A 13,274-nucleotide genomic window follows, 5' to 3' on the forward strand; every position below is an offset into this window, starting at 1 on the left:
ATTATTTTTTTTAATTTGGATTCATGTCACACACACTCAAAAGACTTGCAGGACTCATTTTGTTTCTGCCCTTTCCAGGTGTCTGACAGTCCTCCAGGCGAGGAGGACTTTGAAGGTTCTGGTCTGTTTGAAGGCTCCGGCCTGTTTGAAGGCTCTGGTGCTGAGGAGGATGGATCCGGAATGGAGGATGGTGGAGGAGAAGATAATGATGAAGAAGGTCCCATGTACTACTTCTTGGAAGAGAGCACAGGCTACATGGAGCCATCCATGGCTTTCTTTGGTATCGTCCACACCATCATCTCCGTCCTCTGCATCATTGGCTACAACTGTCTCAAGGTATGTGGCGTTTGCTGTGCTTTGCTCCGCAAAAAAACCCACCTACGTTTTTGTGTCTGCTTGTGGGTTTAATGCAGATTGTCTCTTGTTCCCTCTTTATCCTTCAGGTCCCGCTTGTTATCTTCAAGAGAGAGAAGGAGCTGGCCAGAAAGCTGGAGTTTGATGGTCTCTATGTTACTGAGCAGCCTGAGGACGATGACATCAAGGGCCAGTGGGACAGACTGGTGCTCAACACTCCGTAAGATGGATTGATGGATATACAGTACAGTATTGAACAGGCCTAAAATGTCAGCCCAGCCCTGTACTGATTTAATCCAGCCAAAGCTCGGTCCAAACTCTAAAAGCCCAAAGCCAATATTTTCACATCCAAACTCTGTCTCTTCAGACATTGAGAATGATAGGCCTATTAACCAGTTGCTTAATGAAACCGACTCACCACTGTTCCTTGTGAAAACATGATTACAGAAACCAATTTAACAGAGGTTCTTCAAGTTTTCACAAACATACTAAATAAACTAAAACAGAACAGAACCTGAAAAACTGGTTACTGTTGTTCTTCATTACATATTCAGCCCTTAATATTCACCTTGAAAATTCATCCAAAACAGCCAAAACAGTTTACTAAAGCTAGCTGGAAAGTCACAACTTCTTGGCTCTATGTGTGTCAGAGTGTTGTGTGTCTATAATCATTTAATAGTGATATATAATCTCTACTAACCTGAACCTGGAGTATTCATGTGAAAATGTGCCTGAACCTGTCTGGAACTTGTTGCATGCCAGTCAGGCTCAGATCAGGTTGCACACCCCTCAACATTAGAAATGGAAATTACTATCAATTCAGTTTTTATGATGTTTCTCTTTCATTGCAGATCCTTCCCGAACAATTACTGGGACAAGTTTGTGAAAAGAAAGGTGAGTTTTCTTCTTGGACAGATTTGATTCAAACTGTCATGATATTAAAAAAGGTTATGAAATGACATTTGTGTGTGATTTCCAGGTGCTGGATAAATATGGCGACATCTATGGCAGAGAGAGGATTGCAGAGTTGCTCGGTATGGATTTGGCTTCTCTGGACGTCAGTGCCATGACACATGAAAAGAAGCCCGAACCAGACACCTCAATGTTCAGCTGGTATGCACTGTACTTTGCACTCTTTACATAAACCATTCATGTTTATAAAACATAATATCACAGAACAACCTCGTCCTTCTCATTGTAGGATAACATCTATTGACATCAAGTACCAGATCTGGAAGTTTGGTGTTGTTTTCACTGACAATGTGAGTTAAAGAAACAGTTCATGGTATAGTTTAGACAATCAAATCTTTTTTAGTGTTACTGACAGCTCTCTGTTTTATCTTTTAGACCTTCCTCTACCTGGTTTGGTACATGTTAATGTCTCTGCTCGGACACTACAACAACTTCTTCTTTGCTTGTCATCTTCTGGACATCGCCATGGGTGTCAAAACCCTGCGCACCATTCTTTCCTCTGTTACGCACAACGGCAAACAGGTCTGCGCACTTCCACCATAATGATGCTTCCTGAGGCTTTCTGCACACCTGTTTTCCCATTAGAAACTGACCATGTACTAATCACACATCCCTCCGTTCCTCACAGCTGTTGATGACAGTGGGTTTGCTTGCTGTAGTGGTGTACCTGTACACCGTTGTGGCCTTCAACTTCTTCCGCAAGTTCTACAACATGAGTGAGGATGAGGATGAACCGGACATGAAGTGTGATGACATGATGACTGTAAGTGGAGGGCAGAGATATTGTTACAGGACAGAGCAGTAGTATGGATCATGAGTTTGGGTTGGGTTTGTGTTATAAAACATCATTTTCTAAGATGACCTTTGTCCTGACTCCCTCCTCCAGTGTTACCTGTTCCACATGTATGTTGGCGTGCGTGCTGGTGGTGGCATAGGAGATGAAATTGAAGACCCAGCCGGGGATGAATACGAGCTCTACCGAGTGGTCTTTGACATTACCTTCTTCTTCTTTGTCATTGTCATCCTGCTGGCTATCATCCAGGGTATGGTTTATAAGTGGTTATGTTCTCTTACTCTACTCTTACTCTGTGCTGTCCAATCCAACCATTATGCTGCACTCACACATGTCAACTTCACTCTAAATACGCTGAGAAAGTCCATAATTTAAAGTAGGGTGTGTCAGATTTTGTCTGCACTTTTACGTCTGATACTACTTCCATGTTAATGTGTTGCAAAATGTGGCGGAGAAGTACAAATAAAGAGTTTACGTTTAATTATCTGTCATATTCACACTAATACAATTACCTCTGACACTGAGAGCAATGCACAGGATGCAGATTGCACCAGTAATGTGAAATAGTAATTGTAATTGTAGCGAAGAACCCACAGACTCATTCTCATCAGTTCATTTATAAAAACGGTTTTGGATGGAGGCAAGCTGAACACTGAGACCTTGTAGCGACAAAATGTTATACCATTCTTCTGTGTTTGTGTTATGATTTGAAGCTATGAAAGCCTGAGTGAACAAGGCTGAAACTCTGGGTAAAAACAGGGACATATAGGGAATAGAGCAGTGTTTTAAAGGTAAAAAAATAAGTTTTGTGACTAGAAGTTTGCAGTTTTGAATTCCTGACCTGCCAGGTCAGGACAAGCAACAACTTTGTTGAGAAGAACTCTGATCTTCAAACTTGTAAGAAATGCTGTCTGTCTGTCAGGTCTGATCATTGATGCCTTTGGAGAGCTGAGAGACCAGCAGGAGCAGGTCAGAGAGGACATGGAGGTAAGATAATGAGTTTCAAAGGGATTTAACTGGTCACTTTTCTTAATCCACCTTCAATTCTCCTTCAGTTACAAGGTAAGATCGTGTTTAATCTAAACTGTCCTTTCTCCCTCCAGACAAAATGTTTCATCTGCGGAATAGGAAGTGACTACTTTGACACAACGCCGCATGGCTTCGAGACGCACACCTTGGAAGAACATAACTTAGCCAACTACATGTAAGTTAGTGCAGATGTGTCAATTCAGTATCTGTTAAATTTTTATGTTTAGAGTAATTATCCAAAGTTCCAGATTGCCTTGAAACCTTTCATTATTTAGTAATTGGACTTGAGGAGGAAAACAGTATGACAGATATTTTCAGTGTGAATGTTCAGTTATTAAATAGATTATTTAACCATCTGGTCCTCATGAATACTGTTATGTTGCGTAATATTTCTGTATTTGCATTTCCCTTTTCTCTTTAAGGTTCTTCCTGATGTACCTCATCAATAAAGATGAAACAGAACACACAGGACAGGTCAGTAAACATATATACATTTAAGATATATAAGGAAGGTACGTAAAATAAAGGTGCAGCCCTCCTTGGTTGTTTTTGTCTTCATAATGTTGTATGTTGTTGTAACATATTGTTGTAACATATTTCGCTCTGGGTTTCAGGAGTCGTATGTGTGGAAGCAGTACCAGGAGCGATGCTGGGACTTCTTCCCAGCTGGAGACTGCTTCAGGAAGCAGTATGAGGATCAGCTCGGATAATGTCCTGCATCGTGAATGTTCGTCTGAAGGAGAAAGAGAGGAGAGGAGAGAGGAGGAGAAATTCAGAGAGAGAGGAAGGATTAGAAATTTAGAGATAGAACACGTTTATGTCTTAGTGTTGTCCCTTGTCTGCACATTTCTCTCCTCTGTTGAAGCTATGCACACTTTGACTGCACTAGTGTATCACCTGCAGCAGAATGTTGATGGAATAGATTTGAGAAAAGCAGAGAAATAATATCAGAGAGGCATAAAGAGAAGCCAGGGGCCTTCTTATTCCACTATGAATACACTACATGGCCTTTTTTGTGTAAAATATACATAGATTACCTTGCATATCAATGCGTTTATACACAACGGGCTCTTTCAGTCGCTACTGCTGTAAACGTTATAGTGCCTATAGCAATGTCACTGCTTTAGCGATCAGATAGTTTAGATTTTTAGCTTTAATACTTTTATTTGAGATTAGAGTGGATATGTTTTATTTATATTGTTTGTAAGGTTGGGGATTTTTTGTATGTGGCTGCTGCCATTTGATATTTCATTTCTGATTTCTGGTGTTTCAGTGAGAGCACGTTTTTAAAGGAAATGATTCAGCAGCTCACAGTCGGATCTCTGAGATCCTTGAGGGAGCAGTGAACATTTTAGGACCCCTCTCACTCCCTTTCTTCCTCTCTCAAGACTTAGAAACTCATCTTCAAACAAGCTAGCATGAGTGGAAACTCTTGTTGGACTGACTTGCCAAGATAATAAACGTATGAGTGTCATCTGCGTACGTGACATATACCAGTGTGAATCAGCTGTATAGACAAACCCAGTTTGCACTCTGAAGTCTTACAACGCGTCCCTGGATGTATGTGGTCCCTTATCTCCACTGGTGTCTCTGTGCCATATAAGATAGTGATGATATACACACATACAGTATAGGAGGATGCCAAGGTTATTTATTTGTTGTTTATATGCAGATCAAATCTTCTGAAGACGACCGTTTTAGCCCGTCTGTATTTCTGGCCAACAGTCTGTTTTATGACACTTTATGCACAAATAAGTTTTTGTCAGTGCATTAAAATAAGTAATGAATGTATTTAATGTATACATTTTGGCCAATGTGTCATCTGTATAACTGAGTCACGTCTAGGCTGGGTAGAGGCCTTTTGATGAAAAGACATATTTTACATAAATCATAGATACATATATTTATTTTTCTTTAGGGCTTTGAAGAATTTAAACGATCATGCTACTTTGTCGGACATGAACATGTCCTGTGTCCTGTTTGTGAAATCCACAATGGTGAAGAGATTTGGTCTCACACTGAAGTAAATGCCCAGTTTGCAGTCAGAAGAGAAAATTAGCTTTTGTTTTTGCTAGTTAGGTTTTTATGATAGATATTTTTAGGAATCCAGCATATCGGTTATTTTTCTCAATCAAGAAAGTCATGTGTGATGCGTTGATCTCGGACAGTTCTGTCTCACTATGCCTCCTACAGATCACATACAAACTAACAAACTCTCCATCATGTATTTAATGTTATGACTCACTTTGTCAGAGGCAGAGCAGTATTTTGTTTGCTGACGACTCTGAAGTGTTTATTTGCTACTGTGGTCCACACAGAGGCAGTTGATGGTATGGAGCTGAATGGAGATCACTACTTTCCACCTGACTGAGTGTCCTCTGACTGAACCCTGTGTTTCAATACAGAATAAACAGATTATTTTAAGGAGATCGAGAACATGTGTCCTCATTTACATATCAGCTTGTGTGTGTGTTTACTGTATGTGTGTGTGTGTATGTGTGTGTGTGTGTGTGTGTGTGTGTGTGTGTGTGTGTGTGTGTGCGTGCTCTTGCTCTTCTATTTCTATGAGGATTAGGTTTTGAAATCAAGTGTGAAGAAATTTTTGAGAAAATCCAGTACTTGTTTCCTCAAAGCGTTGTAAATAATTAGGTTTAAGGTTTATTTAGGTCTAAAGGTCATTATAAGTACAGATGTAAAAACTTATGTGTGTTACCTTTCTAATTTACACTACAGGCCACATTCATGCACTCATCAGATCCAAAACAAATTAATTCACATACATTTACAGCATCGGGAACAATTTGGGGTTCAAGGACACTTTGACATGCAGCAGGAGGAGTCAGGGATCAACCCACCAACCTTCCAATTAACAAACAACCCGCTCTACCGTCTGAACCACAGTTGCCCCTTAGTTTGCATACATTTAAATACCGTTAGTGATGACCCTTAGACAATGACCTGTCCCTGAATATCTCCATAAATGTGCTGAAGGACATCTATACATTTACATTAAAACAATAATATATGCAATGCAGAAAGCTTAAAGAAGCAGTTTTAAGTAAAATGAAGTAAGTGATGATTGAACTCTGCATATCCTCATGGTGGCAGAGCTTTATCTTAATCAAACATCAAAAGTGCATTGCTGTGTTTTAAACTTTACAGGAAACACCCATGTATCACTATGACAGTCTTTGTTCTCTAAAAGATTACGTGTATGTGTGCATGTACATGCATACATGTTTACTTTGTAATGCTGGAATAACCTACTGCCTCCATGAAGTACATTTGTAAAGTTGCTGTATGTATGCTTACCTGAGTTGTAGATAAGTGTTACTTAAGTTTCTGTTTGCCTTAGGTTGGCAGGCTCGGTTGGATATTTTATGAATACACCCTTGTACAATTCATCTCAGGGTAATAAAAACGTATTTCTGATTACTGATTTAATGTGCTGAACAGAGATTGTGTCACCTAAACAAAGCTCCACTTTGAGAAATTCAAAGTTTGTTGAAAGACAATGCATAAATTACATGTTTAGGTTGTATAATACCAGTTTTGTTCACTGTGTAAGCTAAAGGAAGAGTTCTAAAGTCATAATAATGTACTGTAGAAATAATATAAAAGCAGGGGTGAAAAGCAACTTGTAAAGACAGTAAAGAACACGTTTACTCATATACTGTTGTACAGTAAAATATTGTAACCTACTTTACAAATTGAGATTTTACACACAAAACTTACAATGATCCTAAAAATGTTGCTGTTATATATATATATATTAAGCTACTCGGCAATAGGCTGCACTATGGAGGATAAACCCAAGTAAATTAAGTTTATCCACCTCTGTACTGTATCAATCAATGAGGGGAAACAAGGTGAGTAAACAGTTACAGTTTACAATAGTAAAATGCTTCTCATACTATACATATTAAAGGTTACATATCAGTAATAATTATACAATAATATACTCTATAATAGTGTAAAACTATTTCCTGCATTGTGCGTAGTTTTATTACTTTATTTAGCTTTGATTTAGCTTGATTTCGATAGTGTTTTTATATTGCAGCATTGCTACTTTTACTGTAAGTAGAACACCTGTAAAAACACCTGAATACCTTCTCTACCGCTGTATAAAAGGGATATTTGTTGCTGCTACAGTTTTCAGTCATGTTGGTATTCTTTTTTGCACCTGCCACTCACACACATAAGCACACACACACACACACTCTGTCTTTTGTTGTAATGTACCACTCCTCTACTGGGTCAAAGGTAAATTTGCATCGTGTGCCTCTAAAGTAAATATGGCGATGCAGACATGGGTTTGCTACCCTGCTCTGCCACTCCCTCATCATTTGTATAAAACGAGGCATCCAGCAGAGATCAGCTCCTGACGAAACCTTCCTGATTCTGTCCGTCCGTCTCTCTCACTGCTGCCATGACCTTTGTAGCTCCTCCTGGCTATCAGCCAATCTACGGCCCTGTAAGTATCTGCTGCTTCATTTTTAAGGGTATGATTGTCCCTGTACGGAAGGCTTGACGGGTAATGCAGTGCACTAATGCAAAGGATTAAGATTTAATCGCCAGTGGGGAAAAGTAGAACTAAAAGTCTGTTAGTATGACAGACAAAAGAGTCCAGGCTTGTGTCAGGCTTCTGTTACACACTGGAGAACAATATGACCAGTAGATTAGTTATTATATGCATGTAAACAATATTTTAAATACATCCTCTTTCGTGCAGGCTCATTTCTGAGGTGTTTGTCCACAGTAATGACAGTATAAAGAGTTATTATAAGGATTCTGCATTGGACTGTGGGCTTATTGGTTTATGAAAACTCTGATTAGTCGTCGCTGGTTGCTGTAGAAACTCTTTGTAATATGAGTATTGTTGGTGAGACATCTCACTACGTTAGGACAGTATGTACTATAAGGAAGGTACAAACCAAAAAGATGTAGAAACGGTCTGTTATGTACTCATGTTTTAAAAAAACATAATCAATTATCCAAAGGAAGAAACCTCTGAGGAAATTACAGCAGGTATCCAAGGATAGTAAATGATGAAATTAAACCACCGTGACACCAACTTCTATGTCGTCTCTGAATAATTCCCCTTGAAACCACACTGACTGTGATTCACTGATTTACTGTCAGTGGTGAAATATAATATTATTGCTTTAGAGCTGTCAAAAGTACAAGTTTAATGTACTTTACTTGCACCCAACTACATATCAGAGGGAAATGTTGTACTTTTTACTTCACTACATTTAACTGGCAGCTATAGTTACAACATTTCAGACTTTTCAGAGACTTAAACGACATATAATGAGGTTAAAAATGACACTACGCTGTTTTATGTGAACCTTTCACCCTCAGTTGGGAACCACTGGACTAAACAAACTCAGTATATTGTAGTTAAAACTAGCTCCACCTCAACTAACTATAACAGTACAATACTAACTTATAAATGCAATCTAACAATGTGATTTATAATTGGCTAATATAACACAACAGTTCCTGCAGTACTTTTATTATTATACTTTATTTGCTACTTAATTTACTTAAGTAAAGGATTGAGTATTATTTTGTGCACTGTACAGAGAATTCCCTATCTGGGGCCCATTTATGGAGGCCTGAGGGAGGGGACGTCCATCTACCTCCAGGGGTCCATTCCTGAGGACATTACCAGGTGAGCATAAATCTGTAATTGTACATTTTTAGCATAAAATTAATTCTTCATCTTGAAAAACTGTAGTGTGACAAAAAAACAACAACAACCTGAAGCTCCACTATAAGCATGATTGTGTTATATTATTTTATATATATAGGGAACAGCTTGTGTAATCTGGGTGGAGCAGGTTTCTTTGCATTGATTCATATCACAGCAGACTTGAAACACACATTAATCACGTGTCCCTACCCTTTTCAAAATAGTCATATCTAAGTGGCCAATGGTACTTTAACAGACCATTAACATTGAGAGTAAACACTGCACATTCCTGACTGTACTGGGAGATCTGTAGCTTCTTTGTGGGGAAAGATTTTGTTTCACACAACCCTCAGTTGGTCCCACCTTTTCTGTTTGCATTTCTTCTGTTTTTCTAACACTATACTAACTTTTAGTCAGTCACTCCGTAATGTCTCTGCTTCACCTGCTCTTTCTTCTGGCAGGTTCTTTGTCAACCTGCTCTGTGGAGAGTCAGAGTCCAGCGACATCGCCCTCCACTTCAACCCTCGCTTCGACGGCTGGGACAAGGTGGTCTTCAACACTTGTGAGAATGGATCCTGGGGGTCAGAGGAGAAGATTCGTGATATGCCGTTCAGCAAAGGCCAGGCCTTTGAAATGGTCATCATGGTCACTTCACAAGGCTACCAGGTCAGACTAACCAGACGTCCACACAAACTTAAAACTATGTTATGTGGGTAAAACACTTTACTTAGCATTCACAAGCACTATTTAAACATTTAATTAAATGGTTTATATCACACTGTCAAAAGTAAGCAGAAATAAGGTTGTATTAATAAAGTGTTTATTAATGCACATTTAATTTAATTTAATGTAAATTAACACATTTTATATTATTGGGACTGTGTTTTACTATATTTACCATATCAATTATATTTATACATTACATACCATTATATACCATTTATTAAATGCTGATATAGTGAATATAAATACTAAAGAGTGCGTTAAAGTAAACTCTTTCAATGAGCTGCACCTTGTTTAGGTTTTTACCTCTTAAACAGATTTATTCTACATAATTTCTCATTATTGGATTATACTGACAGCATATACCACGGCACACTGTGCTTAACATTTTACATTATCCTGTTGCAGATCAAAGTCAATGGGAATGACTTCTTCTCCTTCCCTCACCGTATGCCTGCGGAAAGAGTTCGTGCAATGCAGATCGCAGGAGATGTTTCCATCCAGACGATTAATGTCATAGGGGTGAGACTTCCAGTCCCTGAAGCGTTCAGCTTAATGCTTTGGGCTTTTGCTAGGGGGAAAGAAATTAAAAACACTTTTAAATAATAAATAGTAAAGAACTGATTGGCAAAGCTTTCTGCTTCCATGTCAGGGTGGTAGAGGTGACATGAATAGGTATCCTGGAGGAATAGGAGTGAGAAATAGAGGTAAATGTTTGTGCTTGCTTTGTTTTGCTGGGTTTAAATGTTTTTAAATTATGTATTTCTTCAAGCTTTAGCAATGAAACCCACGTCTTAGAGCTCCTACAGGTGTTATTAACGGTTGCTGGGGTGTTTGTTGTGGTCCGTTTCTAATGGCTGCTAAGAGGTTACTATAGGTGAATATATCATAGTGACAGCAGCTGTGTTAATAGTTTTATTTTTGCCTTTGTTGCTGTTTCACTTGTAGAAAATAAGAAAGGTACACACAAGAGCTTACTACCTTTATATAACCTGAACATTGTGAGACGATTACACCTGTTTAATTTACCAAATGTTGTCAATATATGTAAGAAATATTCTGTTATTAGCTCTGTATTACCTCATTATTACCCATTATTTATTTATTTCTGTACACTTTATGTAGTTTATGTTAATTAGACATGTTGCATATTTAGTTTTACACTGACTGTCTTTTTGCAGGGTGGAATGGGAGGAGGAATGGGAGGAGGAATGGGAGGAGGAATGGGAGTAAGTATACATAATTTAAGTGTAAAAGTTTAATTCAGCGCAGTACTTTACAGGATTTAACATATTCACCACTTTTCAACAGGGAGGATATCCAGGAGGCGGCATGGGGGTATGTTTATGTTTATAGTTACTTTTGTTGTTGTCTTTAAATACAGTCAGTTTCCTTTAATTATTACTGAAAATATAGTGATTTATTTTCTTTTTTCCAACTGATATCCAGGGAGGATACCCAGGTGGTCAGGGAGGATACCCAGGTGGTCAGGGAGAATACCCAGGTGGTCAGGGAGGATACCCAGGTGGTCAGGGAGGAGGAATGGGAGGAGGAATGGGAGTAAGTATACTTAGAGACCTTTGTTCGTGACAATGATTTTTATTTATTTTTAATACATCATCAAACAATATTTCACGTGTTCACAATTTTTCAACAGGGAGGATATCCAGGAGGCGGCATGGGGGTGAATAAATACTTTCTGTTCTTCAGTGCTCTAATTTATTTGGTTTCTATTGCATGCAAAAATACTGACGTATGTCTACTTATTTCACAGTTAATCACAGAACAAAATCATATTAAATATTCAATAATATGTGCTTCTTTGCAGGGTGGATATCCAGGAGGCATGGAAGGTGGAATGGGGGTATGAAACAATGTTATAAGTTATTTTCCTTGTACACTGTTGATTGATCTGATACAAAAGTGTGAATGTAATCAGTAGACTGTACCAAGTGAACTATGACATCCATGTATTTTTTATTCTTCTGTCAGGGAGGATTCCCAGGATCAAACCTGCCGGTGAGAAAACTGCGCGACAAATTTGACATTATTTCTATACTTACTTTATATTTTCTTACTTCTGGTAATCTGATTTTAATTGTACATCTCTAAAATCTGATTATAGAGCATGGGTGGGCAGCCAGTCTACAACCCTGTAAGTAAAATGTATTCCAAGCTCATTTCTTGTACTCTAAACAACAGGGTGAAATTGAGTGGTCACTCATTTTTGTTAATGTAAGGCAGCTTATATCTTATCATAACATCGCTTTATTTTGAAGGTCTTCACCGGAAGTCTTTGTATGCTCTATTTGACGCTTGGGTGTGTTGTGTTCACTGACCTCTTGTGGCCAAAGTAAAGAAGAGCAACATTAGTCAAACTACCGTTAAGGCCGACACTATTCACCTTTGATAAACACTTTAAAAATACAATGACAGATTGGTATTGTTTTTACAGTGACCAAATTTAAGCAATTAGAAACAAACAAAGACATATTGACATAAATATCATTTTAACTGTTGTGTAGTTAATTATTAAATATATTTGTTAAAACATATACTGTTATTTGACATATACCAAGATATTAATTAACACAGGGATAAGAATATACACTTTTAATTCCACTGTTGTAAATGTCAATGTTGTAACCACAACAGGAATATTATTATTAGTTTTAAGACTGTTGAAAGCTGAGTCTGTGATTTAAAATGACCATTGTACTGATAAACAATTTAGAATTATTTGAATGTTGAAGTCTCCAAATTGTTTTCTGTGTGTAATGAGCAATTCAGTCTCATAGGGGCCACTAGTGTTGCTATAGATAGATTTTAGTCTTGTTTCCCATCTTATTTTGTCTTGCTGTGTGTTTTAAAGCCTGTGCCCTACTACGACTCAATCCCAGGAGGGATGTTCCCTAAGAGGACCATCGTCATCAGAGGCATGGTGCCCTATGGAGCAGACAGGTGTGTGTTTTTGAGATGCTTAAATCACTTTAGTGGAGTATATGAGCACTGACAGACATGTATCACCTTCCCTGGGTTTGTGTGCCGCAGAATGAGCATCAACTTCGTGGTGACCAGATCTCGAGACATCGCCTTCCACATGAACCCCAGGGTGAGGGAGGGGATTGTGGTGAGAAACAGCATGATTGGAGGCAACTGGGGCCAAGAGGACAGAGAGCTCAGCTTGAACCCCTTCATGGAGGGACAGTACTTTGATGTAAGTAGTATTTATCACACAGTCTTTAAATTTAATCCTTATATGTGATTTCTGCTTCATTATTTTGAATTTGTCTTTGTTTCTCAGATGTCGATTCGCTGTGGGAACCAGAGGTTTAAGGTGTTTGTGAATGGGCAGCACTTGTTCGACTTCTTCCACCGCATGCAAGGCTTCAATGAGATTGACAGGCTGGAGATAGAAGGAGACGTGCAGATCTCCTACATCCACTTCTGAGACCACATACACACACACATCTATAGGAACTATTTCATGTGTTTTTTTCAGTTGTTATGTGATCTTTCAGAAGATATGTCAGCCGCTGTGTTGTTAATCTCAGGTTTTTAAACTTCCTGCTGTGTGATCATTATAATTATACAAAAACTTACCTCATCAACTGCTGTGTTGTTGGTTAACTGTATTAATAAACATGTCACTAACACATACGATGGATGTGGATGACATCGAAGCTCAAGGGGAAGAAAGCTCGC

At 38.5% G+C, this 13,274-nt stretch overlaps 2 protein-coding genes across 22 annotated transcripts in view; both read left to right on the forward strand.

Annotated features, from left to right (window-relative positions):
- The window catches only part of ryr1b (ryanodine receptor 1b (skeletal)), a 72,848-nt gene extending 67,273 nt beyond the window's left edge, over nucleotides 1–5,575 (forward strand). For all 17 annotated transcript variants that reach the window (XM_051397529.1, XM_051397520.1, XM_051397521.1 and 14 more), the window contains 12 exons: nucleotides 79–336; nucleotides 444–574; nucleotides 1,206–1,248; nucleotides 1,334–1,467; nucleotides 1,556–1,616; nucleotides 1,702–1,848; nucleotides 1,955–2,089; nucleotides 2,213–2,369; nucleotides 3,042–3,106; nucleotides 3,223–3,323; nucleotides 3,571–3,622; nucleotides 3,763–5,575. In XM_051397529.1, the coding sequence (XP_051253489.1) occupies nucleotides 79–336; nucleotides 444–574; nucleotides 1,206–1,248; nucleotides 1,334–1,467; nucleotides 1,556–1,616; nucleotides 1,702–1,848; nucleotides 1,955–2,089; nucleotides 2,213–2,369; nucleotides 3,042–3,106; nucleotides 3,223–3,323; nucleotides 3,571–3,622; nucleotides 3,763–3,858 (1,380 nt within the window). In that variant the 3' untranslated portion in view covers nucleotides 3,859–5,575. The remainder of the gene's footprint in view (nucleotides 1–78; nucleotides 337–443; nucleotides 575–1,205; nucleotides 1,249–1,333; nucleotides 1,468–1,555; nucleotides 1,617–1,701; nucleotides 1,849–1,954; nucleotides 2,090–2,212; nucleotides 2,370–3,041; nucleotides 3,107–3,222; nucleotides 3,324–3,570; nucleotides 3,623–3,762) is intronic.
- Nucleotides 5,576–7,486: 1,911 nt separating this feature from the next.
- On the forward strand, nucleotides 7,487–13,229 carry LOC127363092 (galectin-4). Of its 5 annotated transcripts, none has more exons than XM_051399559.1 (14): nucleotides 7,487–7,622; nucleotides 8,737–8,825; nucleotides 9,308–9,512; nucleotides 9,978–10,091; nucleotides 10,751–10,798; nucleotides 10,881–10,907; nucleotides 11,019–11,129; nucleotides 11,227–11,253; nucleotides 11,398–11,433; nucleotides 11,562–11,588; nucleotides 11,695–11,724; nucleotides 12,442–12,530; nucleotides 12,621–12,786; nucleotides 12,874–13,229. In XM_051399559.1, the coding sequence occupies exons 1-14, from the start codon at nucleotides 7,578–7,580 to the stop codon at nucleotides 13,018–13,020; spliced, it is 1,161 nt and encodes a 386-aa protein (XP_051255519.1). In that variant the 5' UTR covers nucleotides 7,487–7,577; the 3' UTR covers nucleotides 13,021–13,229. The 5 variants fall into 5 exon arrangements, with proteins under 5 accessions (XP_051255519.1, XP_051255521.1, XP_051255522.1 ...); XM_051399561.1 differs by having other exon boundaries at nucleotides 11,040–11,129; XM_051399562.1 differs by having other exon boundaries at nucleotides 11,082–11,129.
- The last annotated feature ends 45 nt before the right edge of the window (nucleotides 13,230–13,274 follow it).

This window comes from Dicentrarchus labrax, unplaced genomic scaffold (assembly GCF_905237075.1).
Source record: "Dicentrarchus labrax unplaced genomic scaffold, dlabrax2021, whole genome shotgun sequence".
Taxonomy (NCBI): domain Eukaryota; kingdom Metazoa; phylum Chordata; class Actinopteri; family Moronidae; genus Dicentrarchus; species Dicentrarchus labrax.

What these genes read in the sequence shown, in the direction of transcription:
- LOC127363092 (XM_051399559.1), top strand. Translation starts at nt 7,578, where the DNA reads ATGACCTTTGTAGCTCCTCCTGGCTATCAGCCAATCTACGGCCCT. An exon ending in ATTCCTGAGGACATTACCAG is followed by an intron (nt 8,826 to 9,307) that starts GTGAGCATAAAT and finishes TTCTTCTGGCAG; the next exon opens with GTTCTTTGTCAACCTGCTCT. An exon ending in TCACTTCACAAGGCTACCAG is followed by an intron (nt 9,513 to 9,977) that starts GTCAGACTAACC and finishes ATCCTGTTGCAG; the next exon opens with ATCAAAGTCAATGGGAATGA.